This window comes from Lissotriton helveticus, chromosome 3_2 (assembly GCF_964261635.1).
Source record: "Lissotriton helveticus chromosome 3_2, aLisHel1.1, whole genome shotgun sequence".
Lineage (NCBI taxonomy): Eukaryota > Metazoa > Chordata > Amphibia > Caudata > Salamandridae > Lissotriton > Lissotriton helveticus.
Window position 1 is genome coordinate 443,783,651 of NC_136062.1, and position 16,881 is coordinate 443,800,531.

The following is a 16,881-nucleotide window of genomic DNA, read 5'->3' on the forward strand; positions in this document are numbered from 1 at the left end:
TTAATATTGGCTATGTTAACACAGCATGTTATGCTTAATGTGATAATACATTGAGTACTGTTACTTTGGACAATAGTAAAGCTGATTATATGCAACGTGAAAAAAAAAATTGTATTGAGGTACTATGGGTATCATAAAAAAATAATTGTTTCCACCTGTCTGGTATATGTGTGCTAAAGATTTCCCATCTTTGAATTTAGGAAACCTAGATTTTGTTGTTTTGTTTATTGAATACAATATTTCAGCTGTGCTTGGATTTCTTTTGACAAGGAAAGCAACCTGTTTCCTCCCTGCTTTCTTTTGCAGAATAGTCTGGTTGTAGGATGAATGCATCCATTGAAGGGATCCTAAGACCTCTGGTTAAAATTCTGGTGTGTCCGCTGAGTCTTTAGTCCTCCAAAGGTTGAATAAAAGAGCACCCTTAAGCTGACTATTAATACATCAGGGAACAATATGACTAAACCTGCACTTTACATAAACATGTATGTGTTATTTATGAGATTTTGTTGTTTGTTTTGAATTAGAGTAGATTTGTGATTGGAAACCGACATTTGGGATTGAAGGTCTACTTTGGCGGTCCTTGACTCCAGAAAAGTTATTTGGTATATATTCTTTCTCCCGGGCCAGGCTGCAAATGGGCACACAAGTTATAACTACACACTCTAGGAGTGCCAATATTTTGGAATCCAGAACGGCAGAGACTTGTTCTAAAGCCCTTCGAAAGCTACGCCGGGGTGGTTGTACTTTCACTACTTTCCATAAAGTGCAACAGATATGTTTGTTTATCACACAGATACCAAAAATCCATTATTGAAGTAAATTACCTTGTCATTCCCTGCTAATCATGCACTAAACTTATCGACCTTCTCTTGTACTAACAGTCCTCGAATTTGAGGTACAATCTTTGTTGGGCCAGCAATGACTTGCTTTGAACTAAGAAGTTATATTATTTATGCTGAGTGTCTGTTTCTAAACAGATGAGCATCACAGCCGCTTGCCCGTTTCAATTTACTGCCCAGAATCTGGACAGAGCATTATTGAATACAAAGACCAGACCCTCCCGGCGAGTTGTAGGTTGAGTGGGTTGCTCTGTAATATCAACCTTTCTTTGGACACTTGGATTCAAAAGAGTTGGTATTTCTGATTTCTACACATGTTCAAGCTCAAAGAATCTTTATTCTGTTGGAGTTAAAACCATAAAAGACTATAAAAGTATAAAGACAGGCAAAGCCAGCAATAAAGTCATTAAAATCAATGAGTTAAAAATAGAATGAAAATCAAGATAACCTTGAAATGTAGAGTCATTTAATTTTATCAGTACAGTTTGTTCTTTCCCTGGGTACAGCTATCATAAAGCAATAAATAGATCAACAGAAGTTACCCATGCATATGTAAAACAATTAATTTCCCCACCCTCTTCCTTTGATTGGTTGCTGCAATTAAAAATGTAAAATTCATTCGACAAACCTCATCAGATTGAAACAACTGCAAGTACCCCATAGCCTCCCTGTATTTCAGAATATGGAGTTTTCTTTAAAATGGTTTTAAAATGTGACTTCATTGGGCGGTATACAACCCCTAGAAAAACAATGTAATTGTGATTGCAGGGCTAATGAACTGCAAGGGCGTGGAATCAAATATTTTCTTGTATAGACATTAGAGGGATAGGAAACCAAGTAATGGGCCATTCCCAAGCCAAACTCTTTTTAGGAAAAACCTTTGCCTGCGAGGTGCCTTGAGCAGATATGGCTCAATGAAGGGGGTGATATGCAAAAGAAAATATGCTTAAACTGATTTCTTCTCAACATCCCATCTTTCCTCTGTGAAGCACTTTAGTAATTTTGCTTTTACTGATTGTGTGATCTTCTGACAAGTTAATACAATCCAAAATGACAGTGAGTGTTGAGGATGACTCATGCCTAAACCAGTTAGATAGCCATAACAAAGGAGGCGCCATTTTCAGTTGGTACCCCAAGAATTGCAAACCTAGCTCTGCATGTGCAATTTCAGCGGGCATGGTAGCAGGAAGAGACAACAATCCACCCAATATTCTGCTTTCGCCTATCTGTATATGTGAATGGTCAATATTGCCCCAAATGCCCACACCGGTTGAAACAATTGGGACAGGTCTAGATTTGTAGATTGTCATTGCAGAAGTCACTGGCATAGACCCTAACTTGCAGGTAAATTTAAACAGAGGCGTTAGGTGCTTCAAATGGCATTGACCTAACCGCCCTAAAATACTTCCAAGAAGACCTCTTATCGTACTAAACCCCCAGATATGATTTCTAAATCTCTACCTACACTGAAAGAACCTGACTTTCCTCCTCCATCTACATCTCATGGTTATCGGTGGCAGTGTTCTATTGCGACTTGGCATGGGTTTGTAACTTAGCTTAACTCCTTAATTACTAAACTGTAGAAGTGTCAGAAATTAGCCATTAAACTGGAGTGTGAGATATCTCAGTGGCTCGACAACCAAGTTATTGGCTTCCTAAGAATGAAGGAATTCATTGCTCATTGTACAAGTTCAGGATAATTTTTGTTAACAAAATTACCATCCTTTTGTGTTGCATTGTTACATCTGAGTTGAGCCTCCTTAAAATGCCCTCCTTCATGCATGCTCTACGTGGGAATAAAACCAGATTGGGTAGTGGCTTGCCTCTTGAAACGTTTCTCATTGATGGCCATCTAAAGTTTCACAGAATGTTGAAACTTGGCCATTCTGCTAGTTCTTTTTCTCTTTTTGTGCAGTTGTCTGTTTGGATCCTGTATCTCCTTAAGTCGCATTACCAGGGTAGGCAGTTGTGATAGCTTCACTTTGGTAACAGATAAGGTGTTGCTGTTCTTTATCCGTCAGTGCAGACACCCCATTGTTTCTCTCTAAAATGTAACAGGATGAGGGTACATACCCGTAGCAGGGTGGCTTATTCCTAGTAAAAAGAACCACACCAAACCCAGGGAGTGCAATCTTCGTCACAAACCTCTATGTGTCGCACTAGGTTTTTTCCAAAGGGATTGTACTCGTTGTCGGGTATCTCTGATAACTCCAGGGAAGCAGACCCACTTTCGGGTACAGTACTGGAGAACAATGTTTAATTTAAAGTAAGCTTTTTCCTGGTTCCTTCCTAAAGAGGGTAAATATATTTGGTTACGTATAAATCTTTGCTAGAGAACTGCAGTTACTTTCTTCTTTTAGTTAGGGAGTAATTATGGTTGAAGCATGCCATCTTTCCGAAAATCACTTGTTGCCTGTTACAGCAGACTGGTTAGGAAATGTGAAGTTCCATGTGCATGTCCAAGTATCATGTGCAGCTTTCCAAACTTAGCAGGAATTCTAGAGACAGCCAGTTTGCTTTACAGAGTGTAATCTTAAAAGAGAAATAATGGCTATGGATTGGGATTAGTGCTTCTAAGCCTCATAGTTAACGGATAGAGTCATCTTACCGTCACATCTGTCCACTGACCCTTCGTAGATACAGAGCACACTGACAATTCACCCCTTGTGTTTACCCGCTTTTGATCACTTGATAGAAAATGCTTCGGTCCTCTGGCGCCACTGCACTATTTCCTAGTACATTATTGTTCTGTTGTAGGATTGAGATGAAGCCATTTATTTCTGTCAATGCCCCACATCACTCTCTTTGTCTTTCTATTCTTTAGGTGGTGGTGCTGAATGGCTGTGGATCACTCTTTTCATCATTGGCTTCTGTTCTCTGTGATCCTGGGGGTAAGGCAGGACTGTTTTCTGTTGGTTCCAATAAATTAGTGTGTTTGCGGTGCACATACTGCATTTTGAGTGCTATGCAAATACACATTCATTTCTGCATGGTATTGGAGACAGATGTGTGTTTTCTGGAAAATGTGTATACTTAAGTGGTGCGAACATTTGGGTGTAGAACAGAAGTTTATTGAAGATGTCTGATGAAACAATAGTGGCTTTAGATTGCTGGAGTTATCTGCTGATTTTGATGAAACACAGATTGCATCTTGTGGTAAATGAAGGTTGCAGAGTCCACTTTGTAAGTTAAGATCCTTTATTGTAAGTTCCTTCCAAGTTAGGTAGACAGGTCAAGATCATAAGTAAAACCCCACCAAGAGCTAGTTGTTAGCAGCACAGCCTGAGATGACCAACTGAGATGACCAACTGCCACAGTAAGTTAGAGAGAGGCACTGTGAGCCAGAGGGACACCCAGGCATTCTATGATGTCACAGATATCATAGTACAGTCTATCCAGAGAAGAACAGTGGAGAGGACATTTACTACACATCCTCTTCCTTTATGGAGTAAGAACAGAATAAAGAAACAATCAACAAAATACCTCAAATGCAGCATCACCAGAAAAGTACAAAATTGAGAAGAACCAAAAGTAATAATGTACGACATGAGATGACGTTAGCATGAGGTAACATTAGCAGAGAAAAGAACAAAGAAACAACATTATGTCACAATATGCCTCATCCCCCTCCTTTAACGAAACAGCATGGTTTCGAAAAAACAAGACGAGCAGCTAAGTTAGTTGGTAACACTCATAACCTCCCCACACATGGGTACACCACAGGGTAAACACCCTAAAAATAAAATGAGTGTAGACTGGGAGAGACACAATAGGGGTAAGATTCACTTAAGATAACCCAAGAGAGCAAACCCCTTTAACAAGAATTCACCAAAGAAGAAAAAAAAAAAAACTACCCCTGATAAAGATATGCTGACACTAAACGTATGATAAATTCACAGCTCAAAATCTTACCAAAATGTAGCCCTGGCCAGTAGATTTTAAACAGAATGTTTCACCAGTAAACACTTGTTTCCCACACAGGGCAGACACAGGCAGAGTAGTAGGTAGAGGCTGCTGTAAAGTCTCTTAAGAATTCACATTGCACAATTTTCAAGATTTCCAAAAACAAGCCAATATCAAGGTAAAAATACACGCCCAGGGTGCAGGCTGTTCAGGTGGAATAGAACACTAGTGGGGTCGACTGGGCGTTACTTTGGGCTTAAGTATAGGCCCCTTTCCTCGTAATTGTAGATGTAGTCTAGTTCTTTAGTTCACACGTAGGTTCATCCTCTTCAAAACGTCGCCAAGTTGTGGTAAATGAAGGTTGCAGAGTCCACTTTGTAAGTTAAGATCCTTTATTGTAAGTTCCTTCCAAGTTAGGTAGACAGGTCAAGATCATAAGTAAAACCCCACCAAGAGCTAGTTGTTAGCAGCTCAGCCTGAGATGACCAACTGCCACAGTAAGTTAGAGAGAGGCACTGTGAGCCAGAGGGACACCCAGGCATTCTATGATGTCACAGATATCATAGTACAGTCTATCCAGAGAAGAACAATGGAGAGGACATTTACTACACATCTGATGAGTGTTTTTTATCTGACAGTGAACACTTGAATGAATATGTGACATAAACCTCTGTTTTTAGACCGTAGCAAAGCTGTAGTGGTTACTATAACAGTAAAACTGTTGGCCATAGTATCATTAAGGCTTCCTACTGCATTAGCATTCACTTGGGGGTTGGGGGATTTCTTAAGAAATATCATAGGCAGTTTTCTCTGAACATCTTCGCACACAATCTGTATGAAAAGAAATGTGAAATATATTAATCTGCTACCAGTGCCTACTTGTGTTAGTCTTTACAATGATCTTTCTTTCTTGTGTTGTGTTTTAGATGCTGTGCTGATAGCCACTCCCTTCTATGGCGGGATCACACAAAGCATCTTCCTCTACAGTAACGTCAAGCTGGTTTATGTGCATTTAGATAGCAAGGTACGACCTGTGCCCCATTTATTGCGGTCAGAACAGCACAGCCACCAAAGAGGTAACAGGAATCTTCTGTTCTTTTAAGCGCAGGCCAGGAGAAGGCAAAATCACCCCAGCAGGTTAACATTCCGGCTACATATTTCAAACTCCTCATTGGACTAGCGTACTCAGGCTGTGTAGATTTGAGTAGGTATTTCCCAATATGAGATGGCCCTTAATCATGACACACGTTTCAGTCCCTACTTATGTTTTTTATCAGTAGGTAGAGATGCTTCGGGCTGCCACAGAACGCTAAATGGATTGTCACGCGAGCACTTCTCACCACTGTCTAGACTACAGTAACACTCTATACCGGAATCTCCAGACCGCTCCTACACAGATTCCAGACCATCCCGAACACCACAGCAAGACTTCTACTTATCCTCCCACATCACACCCACATCACACTGCACCTGAAGAAGAAGCTTATTGGCTGACAATTCACTAGTTCAGCCAATTCAAACTCCTCACACACATGTACAAAGCCTTGCTCAATACTAGACCAGAATACCTGAACAACCACCAGACATCTACCCTCCACCTCACTCACTCCCCGCATCTGCAAAATGAGAGCAGAAGGTTGCTCTTTCTCCTACATCGTACTGAATCCATGGAACAACCTCCCTGTAAGAAGCTGAAGAACTGGCTCTCCAACTAACCCAAGTAGTGACCCACACACCTGCCATGGATGTGCAGTTCTCTCTGCCGTCTTCAAATTAACATAACATAAAAAATGTGCAGGTACTCGTTCGATTCATGGCGGGTGAAGAATGCTAGGTAATGTTGAAAAGAGTCATTAAGCCTTAACCCGCTAGCTTGTTTGAATTTGTCATTTTATTAATATTATGTAATTTACTAATACTAGACTAATTAACCCAAAAGTACATTTTCATCTCTTAGGGGCAGTATTGGTAAGCTCAGTTTAGTTCCCAGTTGATATATGTCCAATTGAATATAACTCACAGTGTCCCAGACCTCACTTGTCATGCACGTAGCACACTGATGGTGGTTAGGTTGCAAGTGTTATTGAGTTACTCAGAACCTTAAATTTATATTTCCTGGGTAAATACAAGCAAGAGGAGAGGGCAGTATGGGGGCGTTTTTGAAAGGTCTCATTGCCACAATTATATGGATAAACAGAAAACATTCAGCTCAAGTAGTGCCAGTATTTCAGGACCCTTTAATGTAGAGAACAATCATAAAACAGGTGCATTCAGGTGGTCATACTTTGTCACTGCTTTCCAAATAATGCAGCAGTTATTTGCATATTTGTCTGTCATACTCATACATTGGAGCCATTTTTGCAGTAAGTTACCTTTTCATATCTTTCTAATCACATTTTTACCTCATCAACCTGCTCTAACAATGTCAGTCTTTAAACTTGAACTGCAGTCTATGCTGAGCCATTACTTCTTACAAAAAAGTGTTCTATTCATGCAGAGTGTTTCTGTTTTTACACAGATAAGCGGCACAGCTTCTCGTCCATTTCAGTTGACTGTCCAGAAGTTGGAAAAAGCTTTACTGAAAGCAAAATCTGAGGTGAGTGAGCTTTCCAAGTTAGTCTTAGAAGACGTTGAGCAGGATGCACCATACCTCTATGGAATCGTACAATGTTAACAAAATTCACCTACATGTTTGGCTCTCCCCCATTTTCAATTCGGACATCCAGATCTGGACTACATGTGCGATGCCCCCGTCTTTTGTGCATCTGTCCCCTTTTTATGCAAACTAGTGTGGACTGAACCTTTTATTGTGGTCATCAGTTCCACCTTGTAGACTTTCAACCACATTTTCATTCGTGTTGTTTTGCTTCTTCTTACCTTCCTGTGAGTCAAGCAGTCTAGGCCAGCAGGAACAAGGTCCAAACGTGTGTAGTCTGACAAATGGTTTGTAATATGTGCCCATTACATGTCTGTGCTGTTGGGTGTGTGTGAGACCATCAGGACTGTTTCTCTAAAAGAAATCAAAGGAGACCCCGTATCACAGGAGATGTGTATTATAGCTCCTAAGTGTCAGACGGTAAGTAAAGGAGCACCAAACCTAAGTCTATTATAAAGCATGTCTTCAGACATGGTCTTGTACCCTAAAGGGCCAGATACAGCTAGTGTTTATAACCCTTGTCTGTATGAAAGCCGGGGTGTGCCTGTTATCTTTCCTCTGGTCTATGATGACTTATTCTAGCAGATCAGGCTGTCAAACTCCACAGAGGGTGCTTTAAGAAGTAGAACTGAAGTCCCATCTAATACCATATCTTATGTTGCTCTGATGACATTATTTCCCTTTGAGCTCAAGCCCAGCTCCTATTTGGGGTTGGTGGTTCCAATCAACAATTGGGCTTGCAAACCGAACATGATAACATTGGTACAGTGCACCTATCTGGAACGCTTCTGCCTCCCAGAACATGGCCCGTATTACCAAATCTCAGCCATCCTCAGTAGTTCCGAGATGTGGCATCAGTGTAGCAGAGATAGCCGTCTTCCGTAGGTGTATTCCAATTCTCCTGATCTTGAGTCCTCTTTCCTCCCTTGAGGTGTGTCCCACTTTCACGTAATACATGAGGTTGTAGAGAAGGATGCAGCAATTTGGTTGGTGACTAAACACAATAGCGCAAAACGAAGCAAACTAGGCAGTGTTTCTACATATCCTTCACACTCAGCTACTCACAAAGGAGCACAGGCACCATGGTGTACTGATATTCACTGAAGCGACAAGATTAGGCCACCAGGTCTCCATCATCCTCAATGCCTATATCATCATAGCCACCTTTATCGATGCCTGGAAACATTGAGGTCTGACCCCTCCTCAAGAAACCCTCCGCAGACCCCAACAACCTTCAGGACAATCTCCACATCTTGCTGCTCCTGTTTCCCTGGAGAAGGCCATAAACCTTTAACTCACCAGGTACCTGGTGAGAAACAGCCTTCTAAATCCCTTTCAATCAGGATTCAGAGCCGACCACAGTACCGAGACAGCCCTGATCGTTGTGACAGACATATTCCCCTACTCGACAGAGAGGAATCAGCCGCCCTCATCCTTCGCGACCTCTCTGCTGCCTTTGTCACCATCTCCCACCTCACACTTCTCACACCATCTGCTGTGTCCCGCAAGGCTCATCCATCAGTACTATCCTCTTCAACATCTACATGACGCCACTAGTAAACATCGTCAGAACCCGTAACATCAAGTTCGAGGCATGTGGGCTGCTAAATTCATATCTTAGCATTAGATCGCCGCCTAGTGTTGGGTCCGGATGATCGCACATTGTTGTCCTGGAAGAGTCTTCGAAGTATCCTGAGATAGGTGGCTCCTCCCCTGGACTACAGTGCGCATGGGCATCGGCTCCATCCCCAGATTGTTTTTTTCCGCCATTGGGTTCGGATGCGGTCTCGACGTCTCTCTGTCGGAACCGAGAAAAACTAACTTTTTACGGCCAAAAGGACTTGTATTCTTTGCGTCGGTATTGTTTGCGCTCGGTCTTGAGTTCTTCCGTCTCTTGGAGTCGGAATCACCGGAGTGCTTGCACTCTTCGGACATCGGGGCCTTCTCGTCGCGACACGACGCAACTTTCCAGCATGGAGCGGAGTCCGTTCAAGTACTGTCCGCTCTGTGGGTCCAAATACCCACATATCGACGTGCACCCGGTCTGTAACAAATGCCTTTCACCAGACCATAACGAAGACAACTGCAGGGCCTGCGCAAAATTCAGGTCAAAGAAAACACTCAAGCTTCGGCGCGCGGTGCGCCTTGAGGCCAGACAAGCGGCCCCGGCTCCAGAAAACATCTTCGGCGACCGAGAAGAGGAGGACCAGAGCCATCCTCTTCAAATATCCCCGCCCGAGACGGAGGTCGAGGCGGATCCGGAAGACGACGACGGAGTCGTGGATCAAGGCCTTGAATACGTCGACGAGGTAGGGGACGTCGAAGAGATTTATGGGGCCGCGGAAGATAGCTCAGGGGACGAGCTATGCCCCGAAGGTTACGAAGATCAAGATCGGGTCACGGGATCGCCTGTCGGCCTTACCCAAGACCCCGTACCGCAAGCCTCAGCCCCGCCTTCTGGCCCGGCCACGGACATACTTCCTGCGCAGCCCGTATCGAAACCGAAACTGAAACATTCGGTATCGACTACACCTAAAATGGCCGACCCGAAAACGAAACCGAAAGTTATCGATTCGACCGATCCTAAGATGGCGGCCGTACCACCAAAAACGACGACACCCGCTGCTGCATCGACTCCGTCGACCTCCAGTCCACAAAAGTCGAAGAAATCTGTCGATTCCACAGGGTCGAAGTCGGCGCCAGAGGAGGGATCCTCTAAGAAGGGTGGTCGGCACGGGTCCACCGCTGCGACGCCGTCAAAGCCCGCCAAAGCCAGCGACGCGGCTCCGGTTCCGACTGGGACTCCGTTAGTCGGACGCGTGGTGGTGACGGAGCCGACAAAATCACACGGATCGAAGGCTGGCACATCTGCGCATCGGTCCAAGGACTCTGGGTCGGCGGCTGCGGCATCGTCGTCCAAGACTCAGAAGGGCCAACAGGACGTCGGATCCGAGGGCAAGGTAAAGACCTCCTCGTCGGCGCCAAGGGCCGCTGTAAGTGACGCGTCCCTCGTCGCCGCTTCACTACAGAGGATCAGGGAGAAGGCCTCTGCTACGCCGGCTCCGATGCCATCGCCGCAGAAGCCGATGGACATTCCAGTGAAGCCTGCGGGTAAACTTCTCTTCCTTCTGCCGCCAAAAGAGACGCCGAAGGCCTTTTCAACAAAATCGACGCCAAAGAAGTCGGATTCTTCGACGGCGGGGGCACTTTCAAGTCGGGTACTCGACTCTGAAGAGGATGCGGAGCGTTTTATCGACGCAGACACGGGCAAATTGACCCTTTATAAGAGAAGGATCACTTCACAGCCGGTGGACTCCTATGTCATCCCCCTAAAGAAAAAAAGGCTTCCTGAAGACGCTTCAGGCCTCATGGAGCCTATCCAGCCTCCTCCAAGAAGGAGCCCAACTCCTTCCCCAGAACACTCTGAGGGTGAAGGATATGTTGAAGAGGACCAATACACTTTCCCCATCAATGAACCTGATGCACAGCCGGATTCATACGATGACATTGGTGACCAAGGCACCCAAGATGTGGGGCAAGACCCACAGCCTTTCACTGCACGTGCATCCCCAACAGAAGATTCTGCAGGTTTTCATGCACTCATTGAACGGGCGGCTGCTAATCATGATGTGGACATGCATGCTGACCCAGTAGAAGAAGACTTTCTATTTGACACTTTTTCAGTCTCTGAACGGACAGTAAAGACACTGCCTATGCTCAAAGGGGTCCTCAAACATGCTGCGGACATCTTTAAGGAACCTACCAGGGCGAGAGTGGTCAATCCACGTATCGAAAAGAAGTACAGACCAGCACCTGCAGACCCTGCATACATTCGGGGACAGTTGCCGCTTGACTCCCTGGTGGTCGCAAATGCCCGCAAAAGGGCCAACTCCCAAACAACGGGTGAAGCTCCTCCCCCGGATAAGGAGTCCAAAGTGCTAGGGGCAGGAGGCAAAAGAGTAGCCGCACAGGCTGCCAATTTTTGGCGTATTGCGAATACACAAGCACTCTTGGCACGTTATGATAGGGCGCATTACGACACCCTAGAGCGGGTTATAGAACACCTGCCTTCGCAGTTTCAAGAGGGCACCAAACTGCTTATAGAAGAGGGAAAACTGATCTCCAACGCAGCCATAAAGTGTGCACTTGATGCCGCAGACACAGCAGCTAGGGCCATTAACACTAGCGTCATGCTCAGACGACAGGCGTGGCTCCGCATATCGGGGTTTAAACCTGACATTCAGACAACAATTCTTAATCAGCCAGTCAATCCTGATAGACTGTTTGGTCCAGATGTGGACACCACACTAGAAAAAATTAAGAAAGACACCGGAACTGCTAAGTCTATGGGGGCCCTACAATCACAACAGTTTCGTGGCAACAATTTTCGTCGCTCAGGTGCGCGTGGAGTCACCAGAGGACAGATGGGTCAACAGTCACAATTCTCCAGAGGTGGAGCACAATCCTCGTACCCCAAGCAAAACAGAGGGGGTTACCGAGGAAACAGTACCAGAGGACGTGGAAAAGGAAATAACAACTCCCGCTCCTCTGCCCCAAACAAACAGTGACTCTCTGTCACTGCCCCCCGACCACCTAACACCTGTCGGGGGGAGACTACAGCAGTTCCTGCCCGTCTGGAGAAACATCACCACAGACAGGTGGGTGCGACAACTTGTCCAGTACGGTTATTGTCTAGAGTTAAAGTCCACTCCACCCAACATTCCACCAAGGCAACGGCCTATGTCCGCAGAGCATTTGCACTTATTGCAGCAGGAAGTAGTGGTGATGCTGCAAAAAGGCGCTATCGAGCTCGTGCCGGTGGAGGAGGAGGGCACAGGGGTATATTCCCTGTACTTCCTTATTCCAAAGAAGGACGGATCTCTCAGACCCATTCTAGATCTGCGGCCCCTCAACCTGTATATACTATCAGAACATTTCCATATGCTTACACTGCAACAGATTCTTCCCTTGCTAAAACAAGGGGACTTCTTAGCAACCTTAGACCTCAAGGATGCTTATTTCCACATTCCACTACACCCGTCCCACAGAAAATACCTCAGATTCACTATCCAAGGCAAACATTATCAGTTCAAGGTCCTACCCTTCGGAGTGACCACAGCCCCAAGAGTGTTTACCAAGTGTCTGGCGACAGTGGCGGCGCACCTCAGGAGGCAGAACATCCATGTCTACCCCTACCTAGACGACTGGCTCGTTCAAGCCAAGTCGGAACAACAGTGCGCCGCGGACATGTCGACTACCATTCACCTCCTTCACGATCTGGGCTTCTCGTTAAACTACCCAAAGTCGCATCTTCAGCCGGCGCATGTCCGGCAGTTTCTAGGTGCGACGATCAATACCCTGACGGCCATGGCCCAGCCAAACCAAGTCAGGATAGACAGCATGCTGTCGCTAATCCAAAAGTTCAGACCACAACACTCGCTTCCAGCGAGAGTGTTCATGCAGCTGATTGGCATGATGGCCTCCTGCATCTTCATAGTCCCTCACGCACGTCTACATATGCGTCCGCTCCAGGAGTGCTTAGCAACTCAGTGGACACAGGCTCAGGGACGATTGACAGACCTAGTGTTGGTTACCAGTCGGGCATACGACTCTCTGCATTGGTGGACTCCACACAACCTTTGCAAGGGCCGACTGTTCCAGGAGCCAGTGCCACAGATTATCCTGACGACGGACGCATCTCTCCAGTGATGGGGAGCTCATCTGCTCACTTACACGGTGCAGGGACTATGGACGACGCAGCAACAGAAGATGCACATCAACTATCTGGAACTGATGGCAATCTTCATGGCACTCAAGTCCTTCATTGTACATCTGTCCAACAAGGTAGTGTTAGTCCGGACGGACAACATGACCGCGATGTACTACATTCCAAAGCAGGGGGCACCCACTCGCCACAGCTGTCTCATCTGGCTCAGGGCATGTGGAAGTGGGCCATTCAGAGGAACATTTTCCTCATGGCAGAACACCTCCCGGGCAAGGACAATCAGATGGCGGATCTGCTCAGCAGATACAGCCATCAAATGCACGAGTGGGAGTTACACCCATCTGTACTCCGCCCGTACTTCCAGCAGTGGGGTCATCCGGAGATAGACCTGTTTGCCACAAACGAAAACGCAAAATGCCAACACTTTGCCGCCAGGTTCCCACACCCACAGTCGCAAGGGAATGCGATATGGATGAACTGGTCAGGCAAATTTGCGTACGCTTTTCCGCCAGCCCCTCTGATACCGCTGGTGGCAAAAAAGCTAAGGCAGCACGCGATGACTCTCATCCTGGTTGCTCCAACGTGGGCGCGCCAAGCATGGTACACCACGTTCCTCGAACTCTCGGTGGTGCCGCATCAAAGGCTGCGCCTCACGCCCAGACTTTTGACGCAGAACCATGGAGACATTCAGCATCCAGATCCGCAGCAGCTCAACCTGGCGATCTGGCTCCTGAAGTCCTAGAGTTTGGATACCTTCACCTTCCTCCTGAATGCATGGACATCATCAAGGAGGCAAGGAAGCCAACTACCAGAGCATGCTATGCTGCAAAATGGAGGCGTTTTGTCATTTACTGTACAGCCAATGACATCAACCCGCTAGATGCATCTATCCCTAACATTATTTGCTATCTGTTACATCTTTACAAGTGCAATCTAGCGTACACTTCCATTCAGATACATCTATCCGCCATCGCAGCTTATCTTCAGAATAGGCAGCATCTCTCTGTCTTCAGGGTGCCTGCCATTAAGGCTTTCCTTGAAGGTCTGAAACGAGTCATTCCCCCAAGAACACCGCCAGCTCCGGTGTGGAACCTCAACGTGGTCCTCACCAGACTGATGGGACCACCCTTTGAGCCACTGCACTCATGTGAACTCCAGTCCCTAACGTGGAAAGTGGCTTTCCTCATTGCTATTACGTCACTGAGGCGCGTTAGTGAGCTACAAGCGCTCACAATCCAAGAGCCATTCATTCAGATTCATCCAAATAGGGTAGTGCTACGTACTAACCCCAAATTCCTTCCGAAGGTGGTGTCACAGTTTCATATCAACCAAACTATTGACTTACCGGCATTCTTCCAAAACCCGCAAACGGTAGCGGAAAGAATGCTCCATATGTTAGACGTACGGAGGGCGTTGATGTACTACATAGACAGGACACAACACTTTAGAAAAACGAAACAACTTTTTGTTGCCTTCTCACCACAGCACAAAGGCAACCCTATTTCCAAAGCAGGAATAGCCAGGTGGATTGTTAAGTGCATCCAAATCTGTTATCAAAAGGCCAAGCGCACTTTAACGATACCCCCAAGGGCGCACTCCACACGCAAATTGGGGGCATCCATGGCTTTCCTGGGGAACATTCCTTTAGAAGACATTTGCAGAGCAGCCACGTGGGTTACCCCACATACCTTTACAAAACACTACTGTGTTGATGTGCATTCCAAGCAGCAAGCTGCTGTAGGACAGGCTGTTCTCAAGACACTTTTTCAGGTTTCTGCAGCTGGCACAGGCAACCGCCGCTGATGGAGGGACTGCTATGTATTCTATGCTAAGATATGAATTTAGCAGCCCACATGCCTCGAACTGAATATGCTACTTACCAGTATGCATCTGTTCTTGGCATGTAGGGCTGCTAACATTCATATCGCCCACCCTCCTCCCCGGTGCCTGTCGCAGCTGCAGATATACTATTGTATTCAATCATTAGCATGGACATCCTTTACACTTTTCACTCCATCTTCTGCCACAATGGCGAAAAACAATCTGGGGATGGAGCCGATGCCCATGCGCACTGTAGTCCAGGGGAGGAGCCACCTATCTCAGGATACTTCGAAGACTCTTCCAGGACAACAATGTGCGATCATCCGGACCCAACACTAGGCGGCGATCTAATGCTAAGATATGAATGTTAGCAGCCCTACATGCCAAGAACAGATGCATACTGGTAAGTAGCATATTCATAACATCTCCTACGCCGTCGACTCCCAGCTCGTCCTCTCAATCTCAGCGTACCCCACCATGACAAAAAACAACTTTCACAACTGCATGAAGAATGCCTCACCCTGGATCAAAGACTACTGCCTGTAGATCAACACGAGCAAAACTGAAGTGCTGATTTTCGGCAGCCACACATCCCTCGCGAACGACTTTGTGTCTATTGGAACTCGTACCCACCCCCACTCTGAAAGATAACGCCCGCAACCTTGGCATCATCCTCGACAGCAAACTCTCCATAGAGTGACAGGTCAATGCCGTCTCCTCAGCCTGCTTCCACACACTTTGTATGCATCACCAAATTTTCAAATTGCTACCCACCAGCACCAGGAAAACAGTGATGCAGGCCCTCATCACCAGCCACCGGCACTAGGGTACGCACTCTATGCTGGCACAACTAGCAAACTCTTGAGTAGACTACAGACGATCCAGAATGCAGCAGCAGACTGGTGCTCAACCTACCTAAAAGGACCAACATCATCTAGCAATTGAGACCTCCACTGGCTCTCCATCCGGAAGAGATGCCACATCAGGTTTCTGACCCACGCCTACATGGCCCACCACAACCAAACACTGACATACATGAACCACTATCGAAGAAAGAGGGGCCCCTTTATACCCAAAAGGAATAGGGCACTGTACAGTGGCAAAGAATTAAATCCCTTTGGATAGATCCAATAAGAAGCTAGTCATCCTACAATCAGATCACCACACACATCCGATATTGCACTCTTTTATCTCACTGCAATGCCACACTGAAGATTGTACCATATATAGCCAAGAAAACCAAATGACAAAAAAGTGAAAAAATGAACACATACATTTATTGATCATAAAACACTATTTTCATTCATAAAAATAATGACACAATCAATATGCATAGTATATTCAAAGCAATAAAACAATATATTAAAAATCAATAGGACAATACATGCAAAATAGGGAGTAGAATAACCAGACAAATACAATATGTCTTTACAACATACACATCCGACATATAACGATGTCGCAAGCACGGAGCTCAGTAATTTATAATCGATATTCTTGATCCATGCCTGGGTTGGCGGATTGTGTACTTAAAATTAGGCGTCAACGCGTTTCGATGGTTCATTTTATAAGTCCATCTTTATCAAGACACATGTATTAACTCTCTGTGTTTGTTAACCAAATTGTAGAGCCACCTCTTTATGCAAGGTAGGATCCCTTTTGTGGACACTCAATCGTCTGTCACTCGGGAGTGTGAATTAAATCCCACCCAAGTCTGTTGAAACTTCCCCGCAGTTTTACTTTATCTTGTATTTTGCGAGGGTCTTGATTAAAATGATAGTATCTCCAAAGTGTCAGACATTTAAAAAAGATGCTTGCGCTGCGGACTCCTTCAGCGATTAGACAGCATCTTCGATGCTACGATCTTCGGTGCTGTCTAATCGCTGAAGGAGTAACCTACCTACCTACCTGTCCTTCGGCAATATAAATAAACCGTA

The 16,881-nt window shown here is 45.7% G+C and overlaps 1 protein-coding gene across 2 annotated transcripts in view; it reads left to right on the forward strand.

Annotated features, from left to right (window-relative positions):
* The window catches only part of LOC144826055 (1-aminocyclopropane-1-carboxylate synthase-like protein 1), a 146,954-nt gene that overhangs the window by 84,387 nt on the left and 45,686 nt on the right, over nucleotides 1-16,881 (forward strand). For both annotated transcript variants that reach the window (XM_078684353.1, XM_078684354.1), the window contains 3 exons: nucleotides 3,664-3,730; nucleotides 5,669-5,766; nucleotides 7,261-7,338. In XM_078684353.1, coding sequence (XP_078540479.1) covers nucleotides 3,664-3,730; nucleotides 5,669-5,766; nucleotides 7,261-7,338 — 243 coding nt within the window. The remainder of the gene's footprint in view (nucleotides 1-3,663; nucleotides 3,731-5,668; nucleotides 5,767-7,260; nucleotides 7,339-16,881) is intronic.